The sequence below is a fragment of the Lissotriton helveticus genome, chromosome 2_2 (assembly GCF_964261635.1).
Source record: "Lissotriton helveticus chromosome 2_2, aLisHel1.1, whole genome shotgun sequence".
In the NCBI taxonomy this organism is placed as follows: Eukaryota; Metazoa; Chordata; class Amphibia; order Caudata; family Salamandridae; genus Lissotriton; species Lissotriton helveticus.
In genome coordinates this window covers 380,504,557-380,526,918 of record NC_136060.1, presented here as the reverse complement: position 1 = coordinate 380,526,918, position 22,362 = coordinate 380,504,557, and the positions used below count along the sequence as shown (strand labels likewise).

At 47.9% G+C, this 22,362-nt stretch overlaps 1 protein-coding gene and 1 pseudogene across 12 annotated transcripts in view; both read right to left on the bottom strand.

The window, feature by feature from the left end:
- LOC144821482 (uncharacterized) overlaps positions 1-22,362 on the bottom strand; it is a 494,538-nt gene that overhangs the window by 237,404 nt on the left and 234,772 nt on the right. For 3 of the 12 annotated variants that reach the window (XR_013608357.1, XM_078678594.1, XM_078678597.1), the window contains exon 3: positions 7,425-7,494. The exons of 7 other annotated variants lie outside the window; for them this stretch is intronic. Coding sequence is in view for 2 of the 5 variants with exons in the window: in XM_078678594.1 (XP_078534720.1) it covers positions 7,425-7,494 (70 nt within the window). In the remaining 3 variants the exon portion in view is untranslated. Of the gene's footprint in view, positions 1-7,424; positions 7,495-14,052; positions 14,255-22,362 lie in introns of those variants that run through there. 2 more of the 12 variants (XR_013608365.1, XR_013608361.1) reach the window with 1 other exon arrangement.
- LOC144821850 (large ribosomal subunit protein uL24 pseudogene) lies at positions 20,924-21,361 on the bottom strand (annotated as a pseudogene).

Sequence of the window (22,362 nt, the reverse complement as noted above, 5' to 3'; positions counted from 1 at the left end):
GCCGGAGGCGAAGAGCAGCAAATTCTGCCCTGTCGGTGTCGAGGCTGGCCAACTGGGCCCGGGCGGCTTTAAGTTGGCGCCAAATTCTCGGGGCGCCAGTGCGGCTGTGAACTCTCTCCAACTCCGCGACTTTGTCGGAGAGGTCGCTCCTCTTTTCTTTGCGAAGTTTGGCGTCTGCAGCTGATATCGCTATCAGCTCCCCCCTAACGACAGCTTTCAAAGCTCCCCATAAGGATGACATCGACACATCAGGGGTGTCGTTGGTGGCTAAGTAGTCCGAGATGCATTTATGAAGTTGGCGGGTTACCGCCGGTTTTTGTAAGAGGGTTTCGTTAAGCCTCCACGACCCTGGAGTGCGCGGCGAACTGGGCACGTTAAGCGTCAGTTCCACTGCTTGATGATCGAAGAGGGCAGCCGGGACAATGGACACCGTGGCGATGTGGGGGATGAGGGTCGATGAGCCCATGAAGTGGTCTATGCGTGCGTAAGTGTGGTGTACGTGTGAGTAGAATGTGTATTGCGTTGTAAGTGGGTGTGCGTGTCTCCAAAGGTCCGAGATGTCTCTATCATGCAACCAAGTGGTGCCCTTCTGCGAAATCGCCCCTGTGTCTCCGTAACGGTGCCCCGATCTATCCTTGACTGTATCCATGACGAGGTTAAGGTCCCCCCCTAGGAGCATGTAGGTGTGAGGTGCCTGAAGCGTTTCTGAGATTGCGGATAGCAAGAAGGGTTCCTGACCTGTATTGGGGGAGTAGATGGAGCCTATCGCGTAGGTGGTGTTGCCTATCTGGAAAGCGTGGGCTAGAAGGCGTCCCTTGATTTCCCCTATTTTGGCCCCTACCGTGCCTTTGAAGCGCCGTGATATGAGTATAGCCACCCCTGCTTTCTTTGATGGGAGAGAGGAGAAGAGTTGCTGTGGGAAAGCGCGGGAGCGCAGCCGGTGCCAGTCCTTAGCCAGGAGGTGGGTTTCTTGCAGCAGGCAGACGTCGGCCTCAGAATTCTCTAGGTAGGAGATGATAGCCCTGCGCTTAATCGGGTTATTGAGTCCCTTGACGTTAAGAGACAGGATTTTGAGCGTATCAGCCATCGCCGGGGCACGCAGGGGCGAACTGGCTCAGTAGTGCAAGGCGCTGTGCAATGGTGGAAAACGTGGGCAAACCCTGGTGTGTGTAAAGATCCCATGGCGTACTGGTCCCCCCCAATAATCCCCTCCCCCCCGTGGCCACCCTAACCCCAACAGAGTGGACCAACCCAACCCCCCTCAAGTACTGAACCCCCATTCCCCAAATTCCCCACCCCCTCCCAGAACAGCCCCCCCAACAGAAACCGGTAAAAGTCTCGGGCCTAGTCGTGCAGGGCACAGGTCCGTAGAAAGTCAAAGAAAGGGGTACCATGGTTGCAGCCCAGTTGGCGGCTCCCCGGCCCAGACCCCAGTTAAGCCATGTGCGAGTGAGAGAACACCCCCAAATTGGTCAAGGTTCAAAAGGTCAATGTTCTACAGATCGGGTGCTGTGTTATCTGCCACTTCCTGTACTGCCGCCTCTCGTTCCTGGGCGACCGTGATCGGGTCGGGTTTCGGGATGGTTCTCGGCGTTCTCCTCCTGCGGACCGTCTGCCAGCCGTCTCTTGTAGGGCGAGGCGGGTCCTCTTGCGACCGGGACGGAGAGGCGTCCCTGGAGGCTGAACTTTCCGGCATGTCGATCCCAAGCAGGGAGCAGGTGTCGCGGAGTGATCTAAGCTGGTGGAGGGAGCCGTTCCATTTAAAGATCAGACGGAACGGGTGGCCCCAGGAGTAGGGTATCCCGGCATCCCGCAGGAAGTTCGTCGCAGGTCTGAAGGATTTACGCTTTTGTAGGGTGATGTTAGAGAGATCCTGAAAAAGGGCTACAGGGTCATCGCGAAATCTGATGGGCTGTGCTTTCCTGGCCTCTCTAAGGATGCGTTCCTTCAGGGGGAAGTCCGGGAGGAACGCTAGAATGTCCGGAGGTGGTGCAGGCGCTCTGCGTGCCATGCCAACCTGTGCGCCCTGTCGATTCGGATCTCAAAGTCGCTTGGCTCTCCCAGGATGTCTCTGAATAGGTCTTGAAGGTAACCGGTCACATTGTCCTTTTCAGCCTTCAACGGAACACCCCTGACCCGTATGTTATTCCGCCTGGAGCGGTTCTCCAAGTCTTCAGAGTGCGACTGTAAATCCACCTGTTGATCCTGAAGTCGCAGGATTTCCTGCTGGAGTCTCTCCACCTCCCCACTGCGGGACCGATCAGCGTCCTCCAGAGAGGCAACTCGCTCACCCAGGCCATCAATGTCACGACGGAGTTCACGTTGTTCCCCAGCCAAGTCCTGTTTCAGAGTCTGGAAGTCCTCTCGCAGTGTGTTGAAGAGGGAGGCCAGGAAGGCTTTCGTGATCGGAGCGGAGTCTTCGTCCTGGGGCTGAGGGCTCGCGGGGGGTTTCGGGGACGACTGTGGCTGGTTCTTGTCTCCTTTCGACGCTGCTTTCTGCATGAGCTCCACAACGTTCCGGGACCCTTTGCGACTAGAGTGCGTCATGATGTCCAGAACAGGGCGATGGGCCAGCCGATGGGTATCGTCGGGAGCTGTCGAGTGATCGCCCAGCAACGAAACGAACTGCGACGGGCAGCGGACGAATCAGAGCCGGTTCTGGGCCCCGCGAAGGGCCCAAGAAGAAGCCCCGCAAGCCACTCCGGGGGCGGAGGAGTCTTTCGTGGGGCGCTGCAAGGGCGGCGCTCAGAGTGTGTAGTGGCTAGTGAGGTAGTGGGGGTAGAGATGACCAGATTAGACAGGCTGGGGCCACCGTGCCGTGCCGAGCAGGGTTATGCTTGATAAAGGAAGAGCAACGTAGGCCTAGGAAGAGTGCTTAGGCGCCAGGCAGGAGAGCAGTGCCCCGGGAGCAGCTGGAGGAAGATCTCGAGGACCGGATGTCGCGGAGAGGTCCGCGGACGGCCCCAGTGTCTGAGTGGGGGGCCCGGTGGACGGCGGACAGCCGGCAACAGGGAGGAGGTCGGGGCTGACGGCCCTGGCGAGCGGGGGCCCAGGATAGCGTCCAGCAGGGCTGCGTCACCGACCACAGCAGTTGAGGGCAACCAGCAGAGAGTGCAGGGACCCGGGGGGGGGAGAGTGTTCGGTAGTCCAGGTCGCTGGGCGCCACTCACCTTATCAATGCGGGGGGGCGCTGCTGGGTGGCTTCCCACGTCGCCGGTGTGTCTCTCTGCCGGTAGGCCAGGGGGTGGGGGGGCTCTGGGACTCCCCCGGCGGCGGGCCGGTGCCGGTTAGTAAGATGGCTGCCGTGGGAGGCGCGGTGGACGGAGGCCTCCGGTGGGGCTCGCCGTTCTCGGAGGGGCCGGGGGAGTAGGCCCCAGCACAGGTGTTATCCCCCCGCTGGAGATCGGAGGTGCGAGGGGGATTCCGGTGGGTTATGGGGGGCGGGCGAGCGACGCCCCGCCCGTTGTATGGCTCTGTGGGGGCGGCGGAGCTGGTTCTATGCCCCCACCCGGTAGGCCCACGCCGGGGCCTAAATTGTCCAAGGGGCTCCCGCTGGAGTGCACGAGGCTCCGATGGAGCGGAGCCGCTGATCCCAGCGCGTCCTCCCCAGAGGCCGCCGATGAGGTGGGGGAGGACCAGCGGGAGCGCGCAAGACCGGATGCCGGTGCTCCGCGCAGCCCAAGGTTCTGTAGGCCCGCCAAGAGAAGGCGCGGGTATGTGTCTGGAGGCCCACGCCGGGGCCTGGAGTCGTTGGGTGGCTGCTGACGGGGCACTGCCTGCCCGGGAAAGGCCGGGAGCACCGACCCCTCAGGTATTCGGTCGCCGGATGCCCCGGGCGCCTCCTCGTGGGCAGCCGCTCGCAGGCCTAGCAATCCTGTCTACGCCCGCAGCCGCCGAGACGTAGGCGCGCGGCGGAAGGGCTCTAACCTTCTTCGCCGTTGCACCGGTCGCGTCAACAGCGGAGGCTGCGGGTCGCCAGTGTCCGTCGGCGCTCAAAGCTCCAGCCGACGGTCCCCCAGTGGAGCAGGGTTGGTATGCGCAGAGTGTGGGCGCTGTGGGTCCGCCGGGGCCGGTCCCGTCCGGCCGTCTGGTAGGCCCACGCCGGGGCCTGGATTTGCCGGGGGTCCTCCGGCGGGACGCACTGTGTCCGGGGGGGTCGGAGCGCACCGCCTTCCCCAGCTACCGCATGCAGCCGCCGAGTTCGCCTCTCTGTGTTCCGGTGTGCGCTTCCACGGCGCTCCGGTCTAGTGCGTGCAGTCACTGCAGTGCGACCGCGCGGCGGAAGGGCTCAAACCTTCGTCGCCATGCGCCGTCCTCTCCGGCGGCCGGGAATGCGGGGCCACAGGCGATCAGGAGCCCAGAAAAATCCGACCTGTAGCGCTCCAAGGCAGCAGAAAGGGTCGAGCTTGATTTGGGCAGATTCACAGGGGGTGGCAGCTAGAAATAGTGTGATAATGGGGCTTTGGGCCGGGGAGCCTCTCGATTCACGTCTATTCAAGCCGCCATCTTGGCCACGCCCCAAAAGAACTCTTTTTTAGCTTCCAGAAGCGAATGCTTATATGTAGTAATACAAATTTTGTATCTTTCCTTGTCCACTTCAGCATAGTGTTTACGTCATGCCCACTCTGATTGCTGACAGACCAATTTTTTGGCTTTAAGCTCGTCAAGAATACCAAGGAGCTGTGGGTGAAGCTCGTTTTTTAAATCCACTTTTTTCTGGGAGCTAACTGATCACAAGTATTGATTAACCATTTATTATAAGTAGCTGTCCGACGAGGGGTGGCGCAATGATCTCATAAGGGAGTTTTCAAATTTCTTAATATCCAGTTTTCCCCAAGCTCTGTCTGTCTTTTTTATTTCCTCTTGCTCATTTGGCTGGCTCTCCTGTAGTTGCCTATTTTTTAGCCCTCCTGTCTCCTCCGCTATGTCAACTGTGTCTTCCTCACTAGTCTCCCTATAATAGTTCACGTTTGACGTTCTTGCCTGTTCTGTCAATTTATATCTCTGTTTCACCTGTCTCCCACCTCTTTTACTCCTTTGTCTGTCCCTTTCTCAGCTCTTTTTCTCTCACTATCACCTCCATATCTCTCACCTTTCCCACTCCCCATCTCTCCCTCAGCAGTTTTTTCTAACCTGCCTCTGTCTCTATAACCACGGTGTCTCCAATTCACTTTGTCAGCACTCTCAATTGTCTCCCTTCTTTCAGCTTTCACTTTCTCACCTGCCCACCTTCCCACCTCTCTTAGGTGTCTTTCTAAAGTGTCTCTTTATTGCTTCTCTCTCTTACACCCGTCTTCCTTTTGCTCGGAGTTGTCGTTCTCATCATTGTCTCTCTTTACTGTCTTCTCACAAAGTGCCTCTCCTTCTCTCTGAACAGATACTTTCTCAGGAGACTGTCACCTCTTGCACCTATCTCCTCACTCTATTTCAGCTGCTTCTTTATTACTTGTCTTATCTTTTCATTTTTGAGATGCATCATTTTTTGAGTCTCACCTTCTTTCCTCTGTCTCTCCGTGATTTATTCTCATTCTTTGCTCTTCTCACACAGCACTTTCAGTCTCTCTTAGTTATCACTTTCGCATTTGTATCAGGTCTCTAATAATTTCATTCTCTTTGTCTTCCCCATCTCTGACTTTCTGCTGTCTCTGTAAAAGGTGACAGACGCATGTAACCTATGCGTCTGTCACCTATTGTTCTCACCTGTCTCACTCTCTTTCCAACCTGGCTGTATCTCTCTCACATCTGCCACCTCTCTGATGTCTCTATAATCTCTCTCTGTGTATCTTTTACACACACCTCTGTTTTGTCTCTCGATCTCTCACGTCTCCTTGTAGTACCTCTTCCTCCCCTTCCTTTACTTCTTTTTCCCTCATTTTTCCTGCAAAGTTTCCTCCCTTTGCCCCTTCTCTCTCCTGTCTTTCAAGCTCCCTTCACATGCTCAGGGGCAGTAACAGATGAGGACTCACCTTTTTGTTGGCCTTCTCTCTACTTGTAACAATAAGTAATTGTTTTGCAAGTTTGTTAATTGCTCTGGGGCAGGGGTTGCAAGCACATTTCTAGGGGACCCGGGTTGCAAGCCAGTGGTCGCAGCTGTGACCCCTGGCGACTCCTGCATGACATCATTAGCTGAGCGTGCCCTAACAAAGCTCACCACAGGCAGGTGTTACCACAGTACTGCCCTAGCATTAGCCAGACGTCCTAGCTTTGTAAGGCTAAGTGAGCACATATACATACATGCCAACATTTTAGAAGAGGAAAGAGGGAGATTCTAATAAAATAATTGGGAGAATGTATTTCCCCCCCATTGCTTTCTACTGAAGTAGAGGCAATTTCAGACAGGAGATGGCCAAAATTAAGCCATTTTTGGCTTTCAAAATCCAGAGTCTCCTGTCTGAATCTGCTCTACTGGCATGTATGCATATACTCTGCAGATACAAACAAGCTGGCTTGAAAACTAGAGTCAATGGGTGGTCATAAAAGATCTGGCTCTCATTCTACATTTATTGGGAACTCTGATGATGTATTTTTCTACACAGAGTTATTGATACTGCAGGAAGTAGTAGTTCAGGGATTCAGAATTACCCCAGTATTCCCAGATTGTCCATATGGAGTGGGGCGTTATACAGAAATTGGCAGAACTGCACAGGTTCTGCAGCGGAAAGGTATGAATCTCAAGACAACAAATCAATTCAAACATAGAACCTGCTCCATTATGAACAAACAGACATAGAAAAGCAATAAGCCACATGAGAAACATTGTGGACATATTGGTAGATACTTTGGCGAAGTGTAATTACAAAGTGATGGTAAGAGATTTCAATAGAGCTGCATTACTTTTTAGAAGAAAATATTGAAAAAAGCAAGAGAGGTTATCTCCAGACCTTGAATCACTGAATCAAAGCAGATAATGACCTGTATAGGAAAAGATTATGACCAAGGAAATGTCTGTGTGGATAAGTGCTTCAGTGCCCCACATTTTGGTTGTGAGTGGCATACAAATGTTACAGTACAATTCAATAGAAGTAATGAGAAAGCCACAACAAATTTACAGAAATACAAGTTATCCCTTCTGTTCAAAATTGGGTTTCTGGTTGGCTATGGTTTGCACCTAAGGTAGGCAGAACCCACCACTCTAATCAGGAAAGGGGAGTAACACACCAAAGATAGCCCCTGCTCACCCCCTTGGTAGCTTGGCACGAGCAGTCAGTCTTAGCCCAGAGGCAATATGTAAAGCATTTGTGCAACACCTACTCACACCAGTGACACCATAAATACACCACAAAAGAGACTTCACACAATATTATATCAATATATCTCATATATTGTATATAATGCTCAAACCAAACATGACATAAATCATAAATCACTTTGCCATCTTGGCAATTGTCAAACATCACAGTTATTGCAAAAAGGTAATGACTTACATGTTGCACATGTCATGAAAACACCATCACTGGGCACACCAATGCAAATCCCGAAATAATACTCATTATCCTGTAAGTGCAAGGTAAAAACAACATATATCATAACATCAGGGCATGAAATTCAGAAGTTTGTTTTGGAAGAGAAACCCGGAGATCTCCCAAAACATCACCAGTAATAATTGGCTAGTTATACAGTTATAAACCGTATGCCACCGGAATACATGTGTGCCTCCTACGTTTATTAAGGTAATTTGCTTTTGAGCAACCCCTATGCAAGGTACAAAAGCTCATGCGCTTCTATTCATGGTAATACAGCGACTGACGGCTTCAGCAGGAATGGGCCTCCAATGAGGATTCCTTCCAGTCTGAGAGCCGAAGTCCAAATGCCCCCAAAGGTATTCCACATGGAGAGGAGGGTTGGTGCACACAACAATTCGCCGGGCGACCTCGCTGGGTTCCCCCGTATAGCCAGGCTCTAAAAGTATGCCCCTAATGCGAGTCCCCACAGGGGTCACGTACTCTGCTTGGGGCGGTGGAGAGACCTTGCTGGGTCTTCCGCTTGTTGAATGGCCAAGTTACAGCTGCCCACGGACGTGCGGTGCAGCTGTGGAAAATCGCCCAGTGGACCACTTGGGCCCTTTCAGGAAAACGTAGTACCTTGGTGGCAGGACCCATTTCCCTCAAAGTCTCCCTCTCCTGGCAACAATAGGGTGGGGCTAGCCATACTCACGGCAACCCCACTTTCAGCAGCCTTCTCCTGTTGCAGCGCAATGCAGTGTTTGGTACCCCATGGTGCTCTTCCACACAATAAGTGCCAGAGCAGGGAAACGCTGATCAGGGGATCCTTTCTGAGGCCATGTGCCTCCTCAGCCTCAACCAACGGACAGCAGTATGCAGAGAGCCCGGGCGCATCGAACTGCTATACATGGGCACAGTGCAGGGGCAGAGCAAGGCACCACACACGCACTGCTCTTCTAAAAGCACTCAGCACGCGATAAGACAACACACGTGCACCACATCCTGGTTCTGGGTAGGCGATGATAGGACAGAGTCTTATAGGACCCTGAGACTCTGGACAAACGGGTGGAGGGGGTGCAAGCCAATAGTCCCTTGAGAGCACTGGGGGCACACAGTCAGGCTAGTACACAGTCCCTTGGTAGAGTGGCAGTCCCTTCAACAACCTAGCAGGCAGAAGGCTAGCACAGATCAAGTAGTCCAAAATAGCAGTTACCTCCAGCACAGCAGTCCCGTCTAGTGCAGTATGTAGAGCCAGCAGCATCTGTTTACCAGTCCCATGCAATGTCTAAAAACATGAGGTCAAAGCCCCTGTACTTTTACTCAAAATGTCTTTGATGTGAAGGTAACTTCAAAAGAACTTTTAGAAGTACACAACACCCCCATTCAATCCCAGCCCTGGCACAAGACATCAGTAGAGGGTAACCAAGCCCTTTGTGTGAGGGCAGGGCCCAGCCTATGCAAATGTAAGTGCACCTCACCTCCCTCTCTCCCAGCCTAGGAAGACAATTCAGTATACAGATAAATGCAGATTCAACCCTTTCACACCCAACCCTTCCTGTGTGATGGCTGTCTGGAAAGTATGCACAAGGCCAGCTGTCACTCTACCCTAGAAGTGGAATGGAATCAAGCTTCAAAGCACAAAGAGTCATAAGTACATAGGAATGCCCACTTTCTAAAAGTCAAACAACACACAAATGCCAATACTGACTATAATTTTGCACACCCTTGTTTTCCTTTGTTACCGCTGTAATCAATAGCAGTGATCACCATTTCTTTTTTCAAATCTTTAGTCATAATAATTTCTTTGAATTTTATTTCAGTTTATTTTTGTTAGTGAAGTTCTTTTTTTATTTCACATAATTTTCATTTTCATCTAAGAAAGAACAAGGTAAGTAACATCAGAATGTGGTTCACTCCTGCTACAGTTCAGTTTTTTTGTTGGGTTTTATATAGCTTGAACTGGATCTGAAGGTATCAGAGCATTTTACCTGCGCATGAGTTAATTTACAGACGGACACAATCATTTTTGTTAGGCACGAAGAGATTAAGTGATTTGCCCAGAATCACTGAATGTTGAGCGTCCCTGCCGAGACTCAAACCCGGTTCCCCAGCTCGGAGGTCGATCGCCCTAGCCGTTAAGCCACATTCTCTCCCAGTTGGAGCACAAATGTCATGGAACACCAGGTTAATGGTTATGTCCGTAAGATAGTCCCTTGGATAGAACATAGTTGGCTCCACTATTTATCAAAGGAGCTCAGGTTGTCATTTTCCAGTCTGTAAGAATGGTTTTAGTCTCCATTGATATGAGGAGGTCCACTAGTAGTGCAGACTTGCCTAATATCTCTGAAGAAAGGGCATTAGTGTAGAGCCCCAGTGTTAGTGTCAACAAGTCAATTTCTAATGGAGTCCCTGAAATTGTTTGTATCAGTGGTTGTATTCTAGACTTAAGCGGGTGGGACATTTTGCAGTTAAAAAACATGTGTGGTAAGTCACCTGTGCTTTCTTCACATCTCCAGCAAAAGTTTGAATCGCTAAGACCCTTTTTATGAAGCCTGGAGGGGGTCCTGTATGTTTTATGAATTGACCAGGATCTTGATTGTGCAAGGGCCGGGGAGACTTTTTCTGAGAAGGGGGATTGCCAGATACGACCCCATCTCTGATCTGTGACATCTTCTTTGTGTGATGAGTATATGTGAAACCCCATTTACGACTAAAGAGTCTCAACGATGAGGTGTTGGGAGAATCCAGCAGTTTGTAGACTTGTGAGGCTGTGTGGCCTGGTCCCTTAAGTTTCCCTAGTATGTCTGGTAGATCTGGGTGATGGGGATTTTTTAAATTAAAATTGCATTACACATAAGCAAAACATGAACATATCACAGAGAGACATTACATATGCCACCTCACCTCATCCCACCCTACCCCACAACACTACAAAGAAATCAAATTTACTAACAATACATAAAATTCTAAATGTGGCATTTCTACCATAGTAATGAAAAATTCACTTACACCCATAAGCTAGATTTATCACCACTATTCCAAACATAGCAATGCTACTCATTTCAGATCAGAAATGACCTCTGAAAAACCTATCAGGGAATTCCCAATGCAAGCTTATGAGAGGAGCAGCACACACAGTAGTGAGATACCAAATAGGCGGTTTGTCACTACACAGGACATTGCACACAATAAAAGGCACGTGTCCTACCTTTTACCTACGCAGCACCCTGCCCGTAGAGATACATAGGGCCTACATCAGGGGTGACCTATATGTACTGAAAGGGGAGTTTCAGGCTTGACAAGTAACTTTAAATGACAAGTCAATGTAGTAGTAAACTGAGAACGCAGGCCCTGCAAAGGCCTGAGACAGGTTTAAAAGGCTTCCTCTGTGGGTGGCACAAACAGTGCTGCAGGCCCACTGTTAGCTTTTGAATAATAGTAATGATAATTCCATCTATAGAGCACCTGGTTACACTCAATGGTGTGTCCCAGCGCTGGAAACAACTCTCCTGTAGGGAGCAGGACACAAAGAAGTCTAGAAACTAATCAGAGCGCAAATGAGAGACTCGAGGATGGAAAAGCCACGCTTTTTAACTTTTACGGAAGGTGTTCTCCGAGGGCTCAGCTCGCAAGGAGAGAGGTAAGCAGTTTCACTTTTTGGCTACCACGTAGCCATAAGAGCGCGCTCCGATTCTGGCCCTTTGAACTTTTAATTTACAGAACCTCTGTATATGGGATACCACTGAACAAGGGACTTGCAGATAAATTAACTATGCCAAACAGGTGTACACCAATGATACAATGTTTAAAGGCGAGAGCACGTGCACTTTAGCACTGAATAGCAGTGGTAAAGTGCCGAGAGTCCTAACACCAACAAAAATAGGTCAGAATAAATGCAGGAGGAAGGCAAAAAGCTTGGGGCTAACTCTGCAAAAAGGGTCAGGTCCAACACCTTCACCACTATCCTTTTTCCCAGAGGGGAATCCAAGAAGAGAGATTGAAAACAAGGACAATAAAATGGCAGACGCTGGTCTCCACACCCTCATGTCATAGTACAATGGTACTCCCTTACTAAGGGCACACAACTTCATCAGTCTTTCCTCAGTTTTACTTCCACTACCCTCACTTCGGCTTTGGGATCTGGCGATCATCAAACTCGCTGTACTCCAACCTGGCTAATTATGTGACAATCCTGCTAGGGTACGTGAATTGTGAAAGAAAATCTGGAGGACGTTTTTCTTTTCCTAACACACAATGAAATGTTTGCACCTTTAAAAAACTGTAAACACTCAGCAGTTAGGAAAGCAGAATGAAGCACATATTTTGTAATTCTGTGTGATGAAAACAAAGGGCAGATTTACAAGCCCCTTGCAACACTTTTGTTCTGCCATTCCGTCACGGCCAATTTACAACGGGAGGGAGATGCGTCAGGTTGTAAAGCCCTGCGTCATATTATACCTGCGACAGGTATCATGTATGCAGAGTGGGCATTCCCAAGCAGGAAAGCCTCATAGAGGTGACGCAGTGAAATCTGCAAGATTTCACTGTGCCACTTCTAAGATGCAACAGCGTCAAAACCTTATGCCTGCTTGAAGCAGGCATAAGGAGTGACGCAGTACAATTAGTATAGGCCTCTTCATGCATTGCTGGAGTTGTGTTGTGCTTGCGACACGACTCCAGCAATGCATGACGTTTGGGTCAACAGATGCGCCAGAATTTCTGACGCATCTGTCAATCCTTGCGCCATGGTGCGCCGTATTGTAAATACAGCACATTCATGGTGGTGCAAGGGTATCGTAGGCTGGCGCAGGAAAATGTAAGCATCTCTAAAGATGCATCAGTTTCCTGTAAATCTGCCCCAAAGATTTTGGTAGGTGTCTATAAAAGGGTATGTCAGTTCAAATTTTGTGACCATTTCAATAGAAAATATGCTGTCTACAAATAACAATACAGTACCACACAATGCTTTAGTTACATAAACAAATCACCCGCCTCATTTCCATGAAAGGTAGGTGGCTCGTGAAAGTTTGTGCCGTGGTTCTAAAAACTTAGGGAAGCACTGCTTCTAGTCAAATCTAATTTAGTAACCTGTAGCATGAGTGTAGTGGATAGCCGTAACAAGGTAATGGTAGTCATTGTGTTATGTCGGTCTTGCGGATGTATGTCGTTACTACGCATGCTTTTACAACGCATGCCTTTAACACGCAAGTTTTACAACGCAAGTCGTTACAACGACTTGCGTTGGGGGGTCCTGTATAGTGAATAGTTTAATTTACTATTCCAACTCCAGTCCCCGTGGATAGTAGGGAAGGAGTTGGATAGTAAATTAAACTATTCCCTATCCTACAGCGCCCCCCAGAGCAAGTCGTTGTAACGCTTGAGTTGTAAAAGTTGCATGGTAAAGGTACTGCGTGGTAAAAGTTGCGTTGTAAACGCTGTTCCCCGGTCTGGCCCACTCTTAAGTCTGTTCTGGTGCCATCTGAGGGAAGTATGTGCCGCAAAGCCTATTTCACCATACAACGTTCCAGAGCACTCCAGTGTGAACAGTCGAGTGGAGTGTGTGTTCCAGCTCTACCTCTATAGGTTGTGTGGATGCTGAAGGCAATATTTTGAGAGTTCTGGGCACAAAGATGTCCTTTAAAGGGTCTGTACATAATATGGCTACTGGCTCTAATTGTATGCCTTTCTTGTAGGTGGCTGTCCACACTCCTGCGCCATTTCCAGAGAGAAAAGCTCCCTTCTACAATACTTTAAAGTCTTGGATTGGACAGGGCCAATTCCCAAAGGCATTTAGGAGTACAGGAAGTAGTACTATAGGAGTACATTTTACATACTCGTCGTTGCGGCCAACTCTATATTTATATTTATATTGCTATATTTAGAGGACAAAGAGGGCACAGAGCATCCTATTGGTACTAATGATATCTGAATATATCTATTTTAGATATTTTGGGGCTTATTTACAAAAGCATGCAAGAGTACATAAAAGAGAACTACAGGAGTACGACTTTACATACTCAAAAGGCCTTTGTGAATAAGCCCAGACATGTTTGTCTTCTGCTGTGGAAAGTCCCCTCACCTGGGCACTTGTCAAGCAAAGTTGATGACAGCTCATTCTCACATGGAATGTATGTCAGCTTGTGCCCTTTGCAAGAGGAAGTTCTTGACTTTATGTGTCATTTAACAGCAACCTTTTGGCAGCCTAAGAAGTCCTAAAACACTGCTAGAGTATTAACAGAACCCTTAGGCATGCAGAACGTCGAATCAAAGAAACACTGGGTATCCCTGGTATGAAACGATAGTGTGTTGTGCTCAATTAGAGGAAGCATTCTGATGAGCCCATGAAAAAAGACAAAAGAGTCATTTTGGTAAACACTGAGTAAGACCGAAAAAACTTGAAGTGCAGGTTAAAAGTGCTATACCTTAAATGCCTCAGCAGTGACTTTCAGTAGAGGCTCCACAGAGAGGAGTTGGAACTGTAAGTGTGAATAAAACAGTACCCTTACATGTCCTCTGTAGCTGTGCAAGCTTATAGAGAAAAACTAAAGGAGATTTAAGGGAAAATACCAAGGTGACACAACATAGGAGAGAGCGCCAGTATAATAAAACAGTAACTACATTTGTATTACACCAATCCGGTCTGAAGCCCAACAGTGTTTTCTCATGTTTTCCTTGACTTTCCCTAATCCCCGTTCCCCGTGGAAGTGACGTTGCTTTTCCATATAATCTTTAGATTATAGTATCAGGTAACTGCTGCAGGGGTGGGGGGTCACTGTTACTCCCAGGTGAACAACCATGCAGTAAAGCAACACCTGAAGAAGGAGAGAAGAACTCGCTCAGAATGCTGACCACATAGATACTTTCAACCAGAGACAAGAAAAACCACAAATGCTACAAATACTCAGTATGAGCTAGAGACTGCAGATGGAAAGTGAGAATACCAACCTTGCATATAATGACCAAATGCGGTCAATTGCAGAATATTTCTTTAACAATTTTATTAAAGTTTTTCCACGGCCAGGATAGACAATCATCTATCTATACTACTATTATAAAGGAAGAACTTTGAACCTTTGAGGCGGGTAAACTCGGGAACCACAGCGCCAATCCACACACCCGATACATCGTTGTATTCGTCAGGATGTGCAGATGGACATAGGCTATACAAACGTAATAAATATACGTTATTTTAAAAATTTACCAAAAAAACAAAGTAGTCCCTTGGAAGAAGCGCCGGCCGCGACGTGCGTGCCCGACGTGAGGAGCGCGGGGAGGAGCGGCGTCCAGGAGCGTGAGGAGGTCCGGCGGACATGGCGCGGGGAGGAGCGGTGAGGAGCGGCGGACAGGCGGGGAGGAGCGGTGAGCGGTGGATGAGGTAGGTTATTTATTTATTTATTTAGGAGCGGTGAGCGGCGGAAAAATGAAGCAAAAATGAAAATCGTGAGCAAGAGGAAGCAAACGGAGCATTACAAAAGTGAGCCAAACGGTGCATTACAGGAGGAAAAAGTTACGTGTGCAGGTTACAAAAGCATACATCGTGAGCAAAAGGAAGCAAACGTAGCATTACAAAAGTGAGCCAAACGGTGCATTACAGGAGGAAAAAGTTACGTGTGCAGGTTACAAAAGCATAGAAAGTAAACATAGAGGTATAGGAGGAAAAAGTGACGTGTGCAGGTAGGAAGAGGAAACAAACGGAGCATTAAAAAAGTGAGCCAAACGGTGCATTACAGGAGGAAAAAGTTACGTGTGCAGGTTACAAAAGCGTACAAAGTAAACATAAAGGTATAATACTGCAATATATGGAGGAAGGCTCCGGGGGACCCACGGACAACGTCGGGGCGGGCGGGGGCCCTGAAGCCTAATTGCTCCCAGACAACGTCGGGACGGGCTGCTAGTACTAATATAATAAAGAGAGAGCCCAAACCTTTGAGGCGGGTAATCTCAGGAACCACAGCACCAATCACAACACCCAATACAGCGTTGGAAAGGCGAGTTGCAGCAGAAGGACATAGGCTATGCAGACGCCCACCATATACATTTAAAAGGTAAAAGAATTGTGCCAGCAAAGTAGTCCATTGTGGGCGTGTCTGCGTTGTGCTGGGGGCGTGACAAACGCTGGGGGCGTGTGGTACGTGCCGCCCTTCATGCCATGTCTCATATTGTGTGCTAATCCCACCCTGCTCCCTTTAAATACCCCTGCACCCCATAATCATAACCCACCCGTACTCCTTAAAATACCCCAACACCCTTAACACTGACCCATCTTAACCCTATAAATATACCCTGCATCCCAAAACCTAAACCTATCCCTAAACCCTAAAAATACCCCTGTACCCCAAAACCCAAACCTACCCCTGAACCCTAAAATACCCCTGTACCCCAAAACCCAAACCTAGCTCTGAACCCTTAAAATACCACTGTACCCCAAAACCTACCCCTGAACCCTAAAATACCCCTGTACCCCAAAACCCAAACGTAGCCCTGAACCCTTAAAATACCCCTGTACCCCAAAACCCAAACCTACGCCTGAACCCTAAAAATACCCCTGTACCCCAAAACCCAAACCTAGCCCTGAACCCTAAAAATACCACTGTACCCCAAAACCAAAACCTACCCCTGAACCCTAAAATACCCCTGTACCCCAAAACCCAAACCTAGCCCTGAACCCTAAAAATACCACTGTACCCCAAAACCCAAACCTACCCCTGAACCCTAAAAATACCCCTGTACCCAAAACCCAAACCTATCCCTGAACCCTAAATATACCACAGTATCCCAAAACCCAAACCTACCCCTGAATCCTAAAATACCCCTGTACCCCAAACCCCAAACCTAGACCATAACCCTTAAAATACCCCTGTACCCCAAACCCCAAACCTACCCCTGAACCCTAAAAATACCCCTGTACCCCAAAACCCAAACCTAGCCCTGAACCCCAAAACCCAAACCTACCCCTGAACCCTAAAATACCCCTCTACCCCAAAACCCAAACCTAGCCATGAACCCTAAAAATACCCCTGCACCCCAAAACCCAAACCTAGCCCTGAACCCTTAAAATACCCCTGTACCCCAAAACCCAAACCTACCCCTGAACCCTAAAAATACCCCTATACCCCAAAACCCAAACCTAGACCTGAACCCTAAAAATACCACTGTACCCCAAAACCCAAACCTACCCCATAACCCTAAAAATACCCCTGTACCCAAAACCCAAACCTAGCCCTGAAACCTAAAAATACCACTGGAACCCAAAACCCAAACCTACCCCTGAACCCTAAAATACCCCTGTACCCCAAACCCCAAACCTAGCCCATAACCCTTAAAATACCCCTGTACCCCAAAACCCAAACCTACCCCATAACCCTAAAAATACCCCTGTACCCCAAAACCCAAACCTAGCCCTGAACCCCAAAACCCAAACCTACCCCTGAACCCTAAAATACCCCTGTACCCCAAAACCCAAACCTAGCCCTGAACCCTAAAAAATACCACTGTACCCCAAAACCCAAACCTACCCCTGAACCCTAAAATACCCCTGTACCACAAACCCCAAACCTAGCCCATAACCCTTAAAATACCCCTGTACCCCAAAACCCAAACCTACCCCTGAACCCTAAAAATACCCCTGTACCCCAAAACCCAAACCTAGCCCTGAACCCCAAAACCCAAACCTACCCCTGAACCCTAAAATACCCCTGTACCCCAAAACCCAAACCTAGCCATGAACCCTAAAAATACCCCTGCACCCTAAAACCAGCCCTGAACCCTTAAAATACCCCTGTACCCCAAAACCCAAACCTACCCCTGGACCCTAAAAATACCCCTATACCCCAAAACCCAAACCTAGCCCTGAACCCTAAAAATACCCCTGTACCCGAATCCCATACCTATCCCTAAACCCTAAAACTACCCCTGTACCCCATAACCCAAAACTATATCTGAACCCTTAAAATACCCAAACACCCCAAAACATATACCTCAGTACCCCAAAACATATATCCCTATACCCATACTTACCTTATCCAAACATTAAAAAAAACATGCTTTTACCATTCATACATTTACAACGAATTTCGTTGTAAATGTATGTGTGGTAAAAGCATATAAAATGTAATGCTATGCGTTATAATGGCATTGCGGAGTCATGGTACTTTCGTAATGAAAGTATGCGGAATGATGGTATGCGGAAAGAAATTTGCGGAATAATGGGTGTTTACCCTCCCCCGGTAAGTACATTGGTGGCACGGCGGCCCACATCTCCAGCAACATACTCATATTTTTTCACCACCCATTTGAAAAATGCACAGGTCTCTCTCATTGATGGCCAGCAGCGACATACACTTTTAGATACACCTCCCGCCACAAGTTCTAGAATTGCGAACTTTAAAGCTGGGGAGCTGCGTTCGAATCTCGGCATCAGCTCAACATCCTGTGATTCCAGGCAAATCGCTTTGTCTCCCCGTGCCTACCACAAATGAATGTGTTCTTCTGTAATGTAAATTGGGCTCATGCCATGTTGTCGAGTTCGCGCTATATAATATTGCAAGGAAAAATAAAGTAGGGAAACTCGAGTTCACACACTACTGAACGAGCACTCTTAAGTGCATCAGCAGTGCACTGTGAATCGGAGCGTTTCACAGGCCTGTCACAGATAAGAAATGCTATCAAAACGAAATCCTACAAAATAATATACTACTGGCCGGCAGCAATTCATACCCGGACAACGTCGGGACGGGCTGCTAGTTGAACATAAAAAGGTATGAATTCATGTAAATCAAAAGAGGGTAAAACATAGTATTATATAAACAAAATTCATAGACATTATATAAGGACTGTATTTGTGTGATAATAAAGTGCTTGGGTGGTTCAATTACACATTTTCTAGCAGAGTCATAGCTACATCTAGTACCCAAAGTGTTCAATATTCAGGCAGGGCTATCCGCTCAAGATGACTGGTCCTCTGAAAGACTCAGAAGTTCTAGGGGGGGGTTGGGGTGAGGTATTCTCATGTCTTTTTTCACATGTTTGAAAGGGGGATTTCAGATCTTTTCACACTGAGACATTTGATCTCTGAGAACCGCTGTGAGGGCCTCCATTGCATGGATAGTCCACCTGTGATCCACCATTTACAATTCTGGCCCTCTCCATCCATGAGCCATTGTCAGCCGGTTCGCCAACAACAATCGGTCAGTAGTTGTCCTGATGTTTGAGAAGAGAGGATACAGTCCCTCTTCATCAGTTCAGCTGAGAAGGATATTCTGGGGTGTCACTGGTAATTCAATATTAGTAATATCTTACATGATCTTCAGCACCTGTTTCCAAAATGAATGAATTGCTGTGCAATCCTACCAAGTGTGGATATCTGTCCCTCTCGAGTCATGTCCCCTCCAACACATATCCGAGCTGCAATTCAATGCCTTCAGACGGGCAGGGTTCAAATACCATCTCAGCATGATTTTAAATGCGTTGACCTTATATTGAAGGCAAATAGAGGATTTTGCCAAATCAAAATCCCATCTGTCGCGGTCAGTTCTAGATCGATGTCTTCTGTCTATTGCTTTCTGTAGTGTAAGGGTGGCAGGAGGATGCTCCTATCTTGCGCTATATAAAGTGGAGACAGCACTGTCACATTTGTGTCCCCATCTGTGAATATGTCCTCAACGTTAGCCCCATTTACCTTAATTGTGAGTTGTCTACAGTTGTCTAGCCTGGTTTAATATTTGGGTCAAATGGTAGACATCTTTGCGCTCCAACTGAAAATCATTAGCGCATTGACCTCTGCTTTTGGGGGCCATTCGCAGATTATTGTGATAAGAAGGTCAATTACATCCATTTTACCATGGATTCTGTAGATATCTGTAATGATATATTTCAAACCAAATTGCATAAAATGTATTATTAAAAGCTCACAACCTTTACTGGTGGACGGTCTGACCCAGCCTACAGAACCGAACTGTGAGACATGGGCTTCCCCAAATCCAGGCCATCATGTATGGATGTCCCATCCCTAAAACACACCCAGCGGTGACTCGGGCGGTCTTCCTGGCCAGGTGCTTGGCCCTGCGACACACCCAATGGGGCTCCAAACTGACCCAACAAACGCTGCTTTTTGGCAGGGTGTGTGGTTGGCTGAAGTGGTGGGAGCGCATTGGCATTTCCCAGCCGTTAGACGTGTGGGTGTGAGATCACATAAGGGCCTTCCAAGACTTGCAGAAATGCTTTACTCTACATATATCACAATTCTACAGATACCTACAGATACAACACACCCTCAACACGCACCAATCCACAGGCACCACACTCTCCGAGTTCAGTCCACTGGAAGCACAAGTCATGATGGAAAATCTGCGTAATGGTGAACTCTCACGTATTTACTGTTCCCTCATGAACAACAGCCCTACAACATTAGACTTGCTTAAACTTCGGTGAAAGGGTTGGCTGGGTCCCCCCGAGGACGAGGATTGGTGAGACGCCCATATGGCCCCTTGACTGTCACGGTCTCCGTCAGGCTTCGACTCATCCAAATTAACTACCTCCACACTGCATATCTTACCCTGGAGCGAATGCATAGAGCGGGGCTGCATTACTTGCCTGATTGCGCTCGCTGCGGACAACAACCGTCAGACTTCTACCACATGGTTTGGTATTGCCCTTGCCCTCGCCTTATAAAATACTGGGACAAGATAGAATCTGAACTCACACACATCCTGGGTTGGCACGTACGTCATGACCCCATGCGCCTCTTCTTGGGTGTCATGGATGGTCTAGACTGGTCCCGAGCAGATAAATTATTCTTTGGTACGGCCATTATGGAGGCCAAACGCAATATCGCCATGGCCTGGACACAGTCTGGCCCCCCTACAGTAGCTAAATGGTGAAGAGGCATGAATTGGTGTTCTGCTCAAGAGAAACCCATGTTCGAAGCCAGGGGCTACCAGGCCAAAATACCAAATGGTATGGGGCAAATGGACGAATCAACTGGGATAATGGGGCTCATAAAGTTTAGCTCCTTACGTCTGATGAACTACTAGATTTTCCGTGTGATGTGCTTGATCGCTGTGCATATTGTGTACTGTTATTCTCTGCACGCTAGCAATGTCATATATACATGGACCTGTGCGCTGTGCTGTTATTGCTCACTTACTTTTTGTTCTCTTAAAATCAATAAAGTTTATGATAAAAAAATTAAAAGCTCACAACCCTGCACTGAGCATAAGTGATGCCTCACTTGAGTAAGAAATTGTTCTTGTGGCCTAAAAAAGCCTTGATCATTCCACTGTTAAAGAAACCTTTAGAACTTGTCAGCAGCATTCAATATAGTAGACCATCAGATCCTTTTAATGGAGGATCTGAGGAACATGGGCACCTCTCCTGTGGATTCAACGTTTCCTATCTAACAGGTCAACTCAGATTTTTAAACCCTTTTCTTTATTTTTTCTGACAAAGTTTTATTTATTTATGGTTCTATACAGCAGTCGACTTTACTCTTGAATTTTTTCAATGGTTTCCTCCTTATGTTTGCCCTTCTCCTTGCCAACTTGGCGAGACTTGGATTTGCGTTCCAAGATCTTTTTGCGATCCTTGTCCAAGTTCAGTCTGGTGATCACCGCCTTGCTGGGGTGAATTCCAGCATGGATAGCTGTTCCATTGGCCTTTTCACGCTGTACACGCTCAATGTAGATGACATACTTTTTCTGTAAACCTGAACTACTTTGCCAATATGCTGACCTTTGTGGTGTCCCCGTACGACCTGGACCTCATCATCCTTGCGGATTGGCATTGAATGGACATTATACTTTTGCTTCAGCTCCTTGAACAGAGGAGAGGACATTATCTTCCTGCGCACATGGGACGGCGCATTGAAGTCTCTCTTGCGGTTCTTGCTGCGGTCAGAGTTTACAAAGGGACTGAACTTCATGATAGCCTGCTGCACAACCGAATATGGCCACCGGAAAAGCTTTAAACCTTTTTCTATCTATCAAGAAGGACTTACTGTGTGGAGGCCCTCAAGGTTCTGTGCTGTCTCTGTTACCTTTTAATCTATATGATCCTCTTGCTTTTCTTTTCCAGGCTTTTGGTCTCTCTATATTAGTGTATGCAGATAACACACAGATAATTTTTTTAATTGATAAAGATCCCATGCAGAAGGCACAATTATTAATGACTGTCTTGAAAATTCATTGCTTAGATGCAGAGACTTAAATTAAAATTCAACAGAAGTAAAAAAAATAATTCTGGACCTCATTTAGATATAAACGGACAGGTTACACAGTCGCAACGGTGACGGATAGCCCGTCCACTGAAATCTAAATCCCATAGGATATTATGGGATTTATATTTTGGCAGACAGGATATCCATACCCATTGTGACAGAGTAACCCGTCCGCCGATATCTAACCGCTTAACCATGGCGGCAATTCTGCCGCAGTGTGGCGGTTTAGCGGAGTGGGCGGGGGCCGCGTCGACCAAAGGACGTTAGCAGCAGTACGGAGGTAGTGCTCGCAACGGCCGTTGGCCGATGAACGCACACAAGGGGCTAAATCAGGCCATCTGTCTCTGTTCAGGCCTTTTGTGATATGGGATCTACCTTTGTGGCCACACTTTCTCAGTAATAAACCTACACCAGTGAAGTGCCTAAAAAATATTGGAGTCAAGTTTGATACTAATCTTACACTCCAAAACCAGATTAATTCCTTGGTCAGTTCATGCACATATCAGTTGAGTACAATGAAGCTATTTAAATACCTGTTCACGTTTTCACATAATGTCCAAATCTTGAACACTTTTACTGAAGCCAAATTGGACTTTTGCAATTTAGTCCTATTTAGATTCTCCTCATAAGTTGCTAAAAATATTGAAGCTGGTGCAAAAAGCATCAGCTCGGTTGGTTTTGAACGTGCGGTGAACAGATTATTTCACT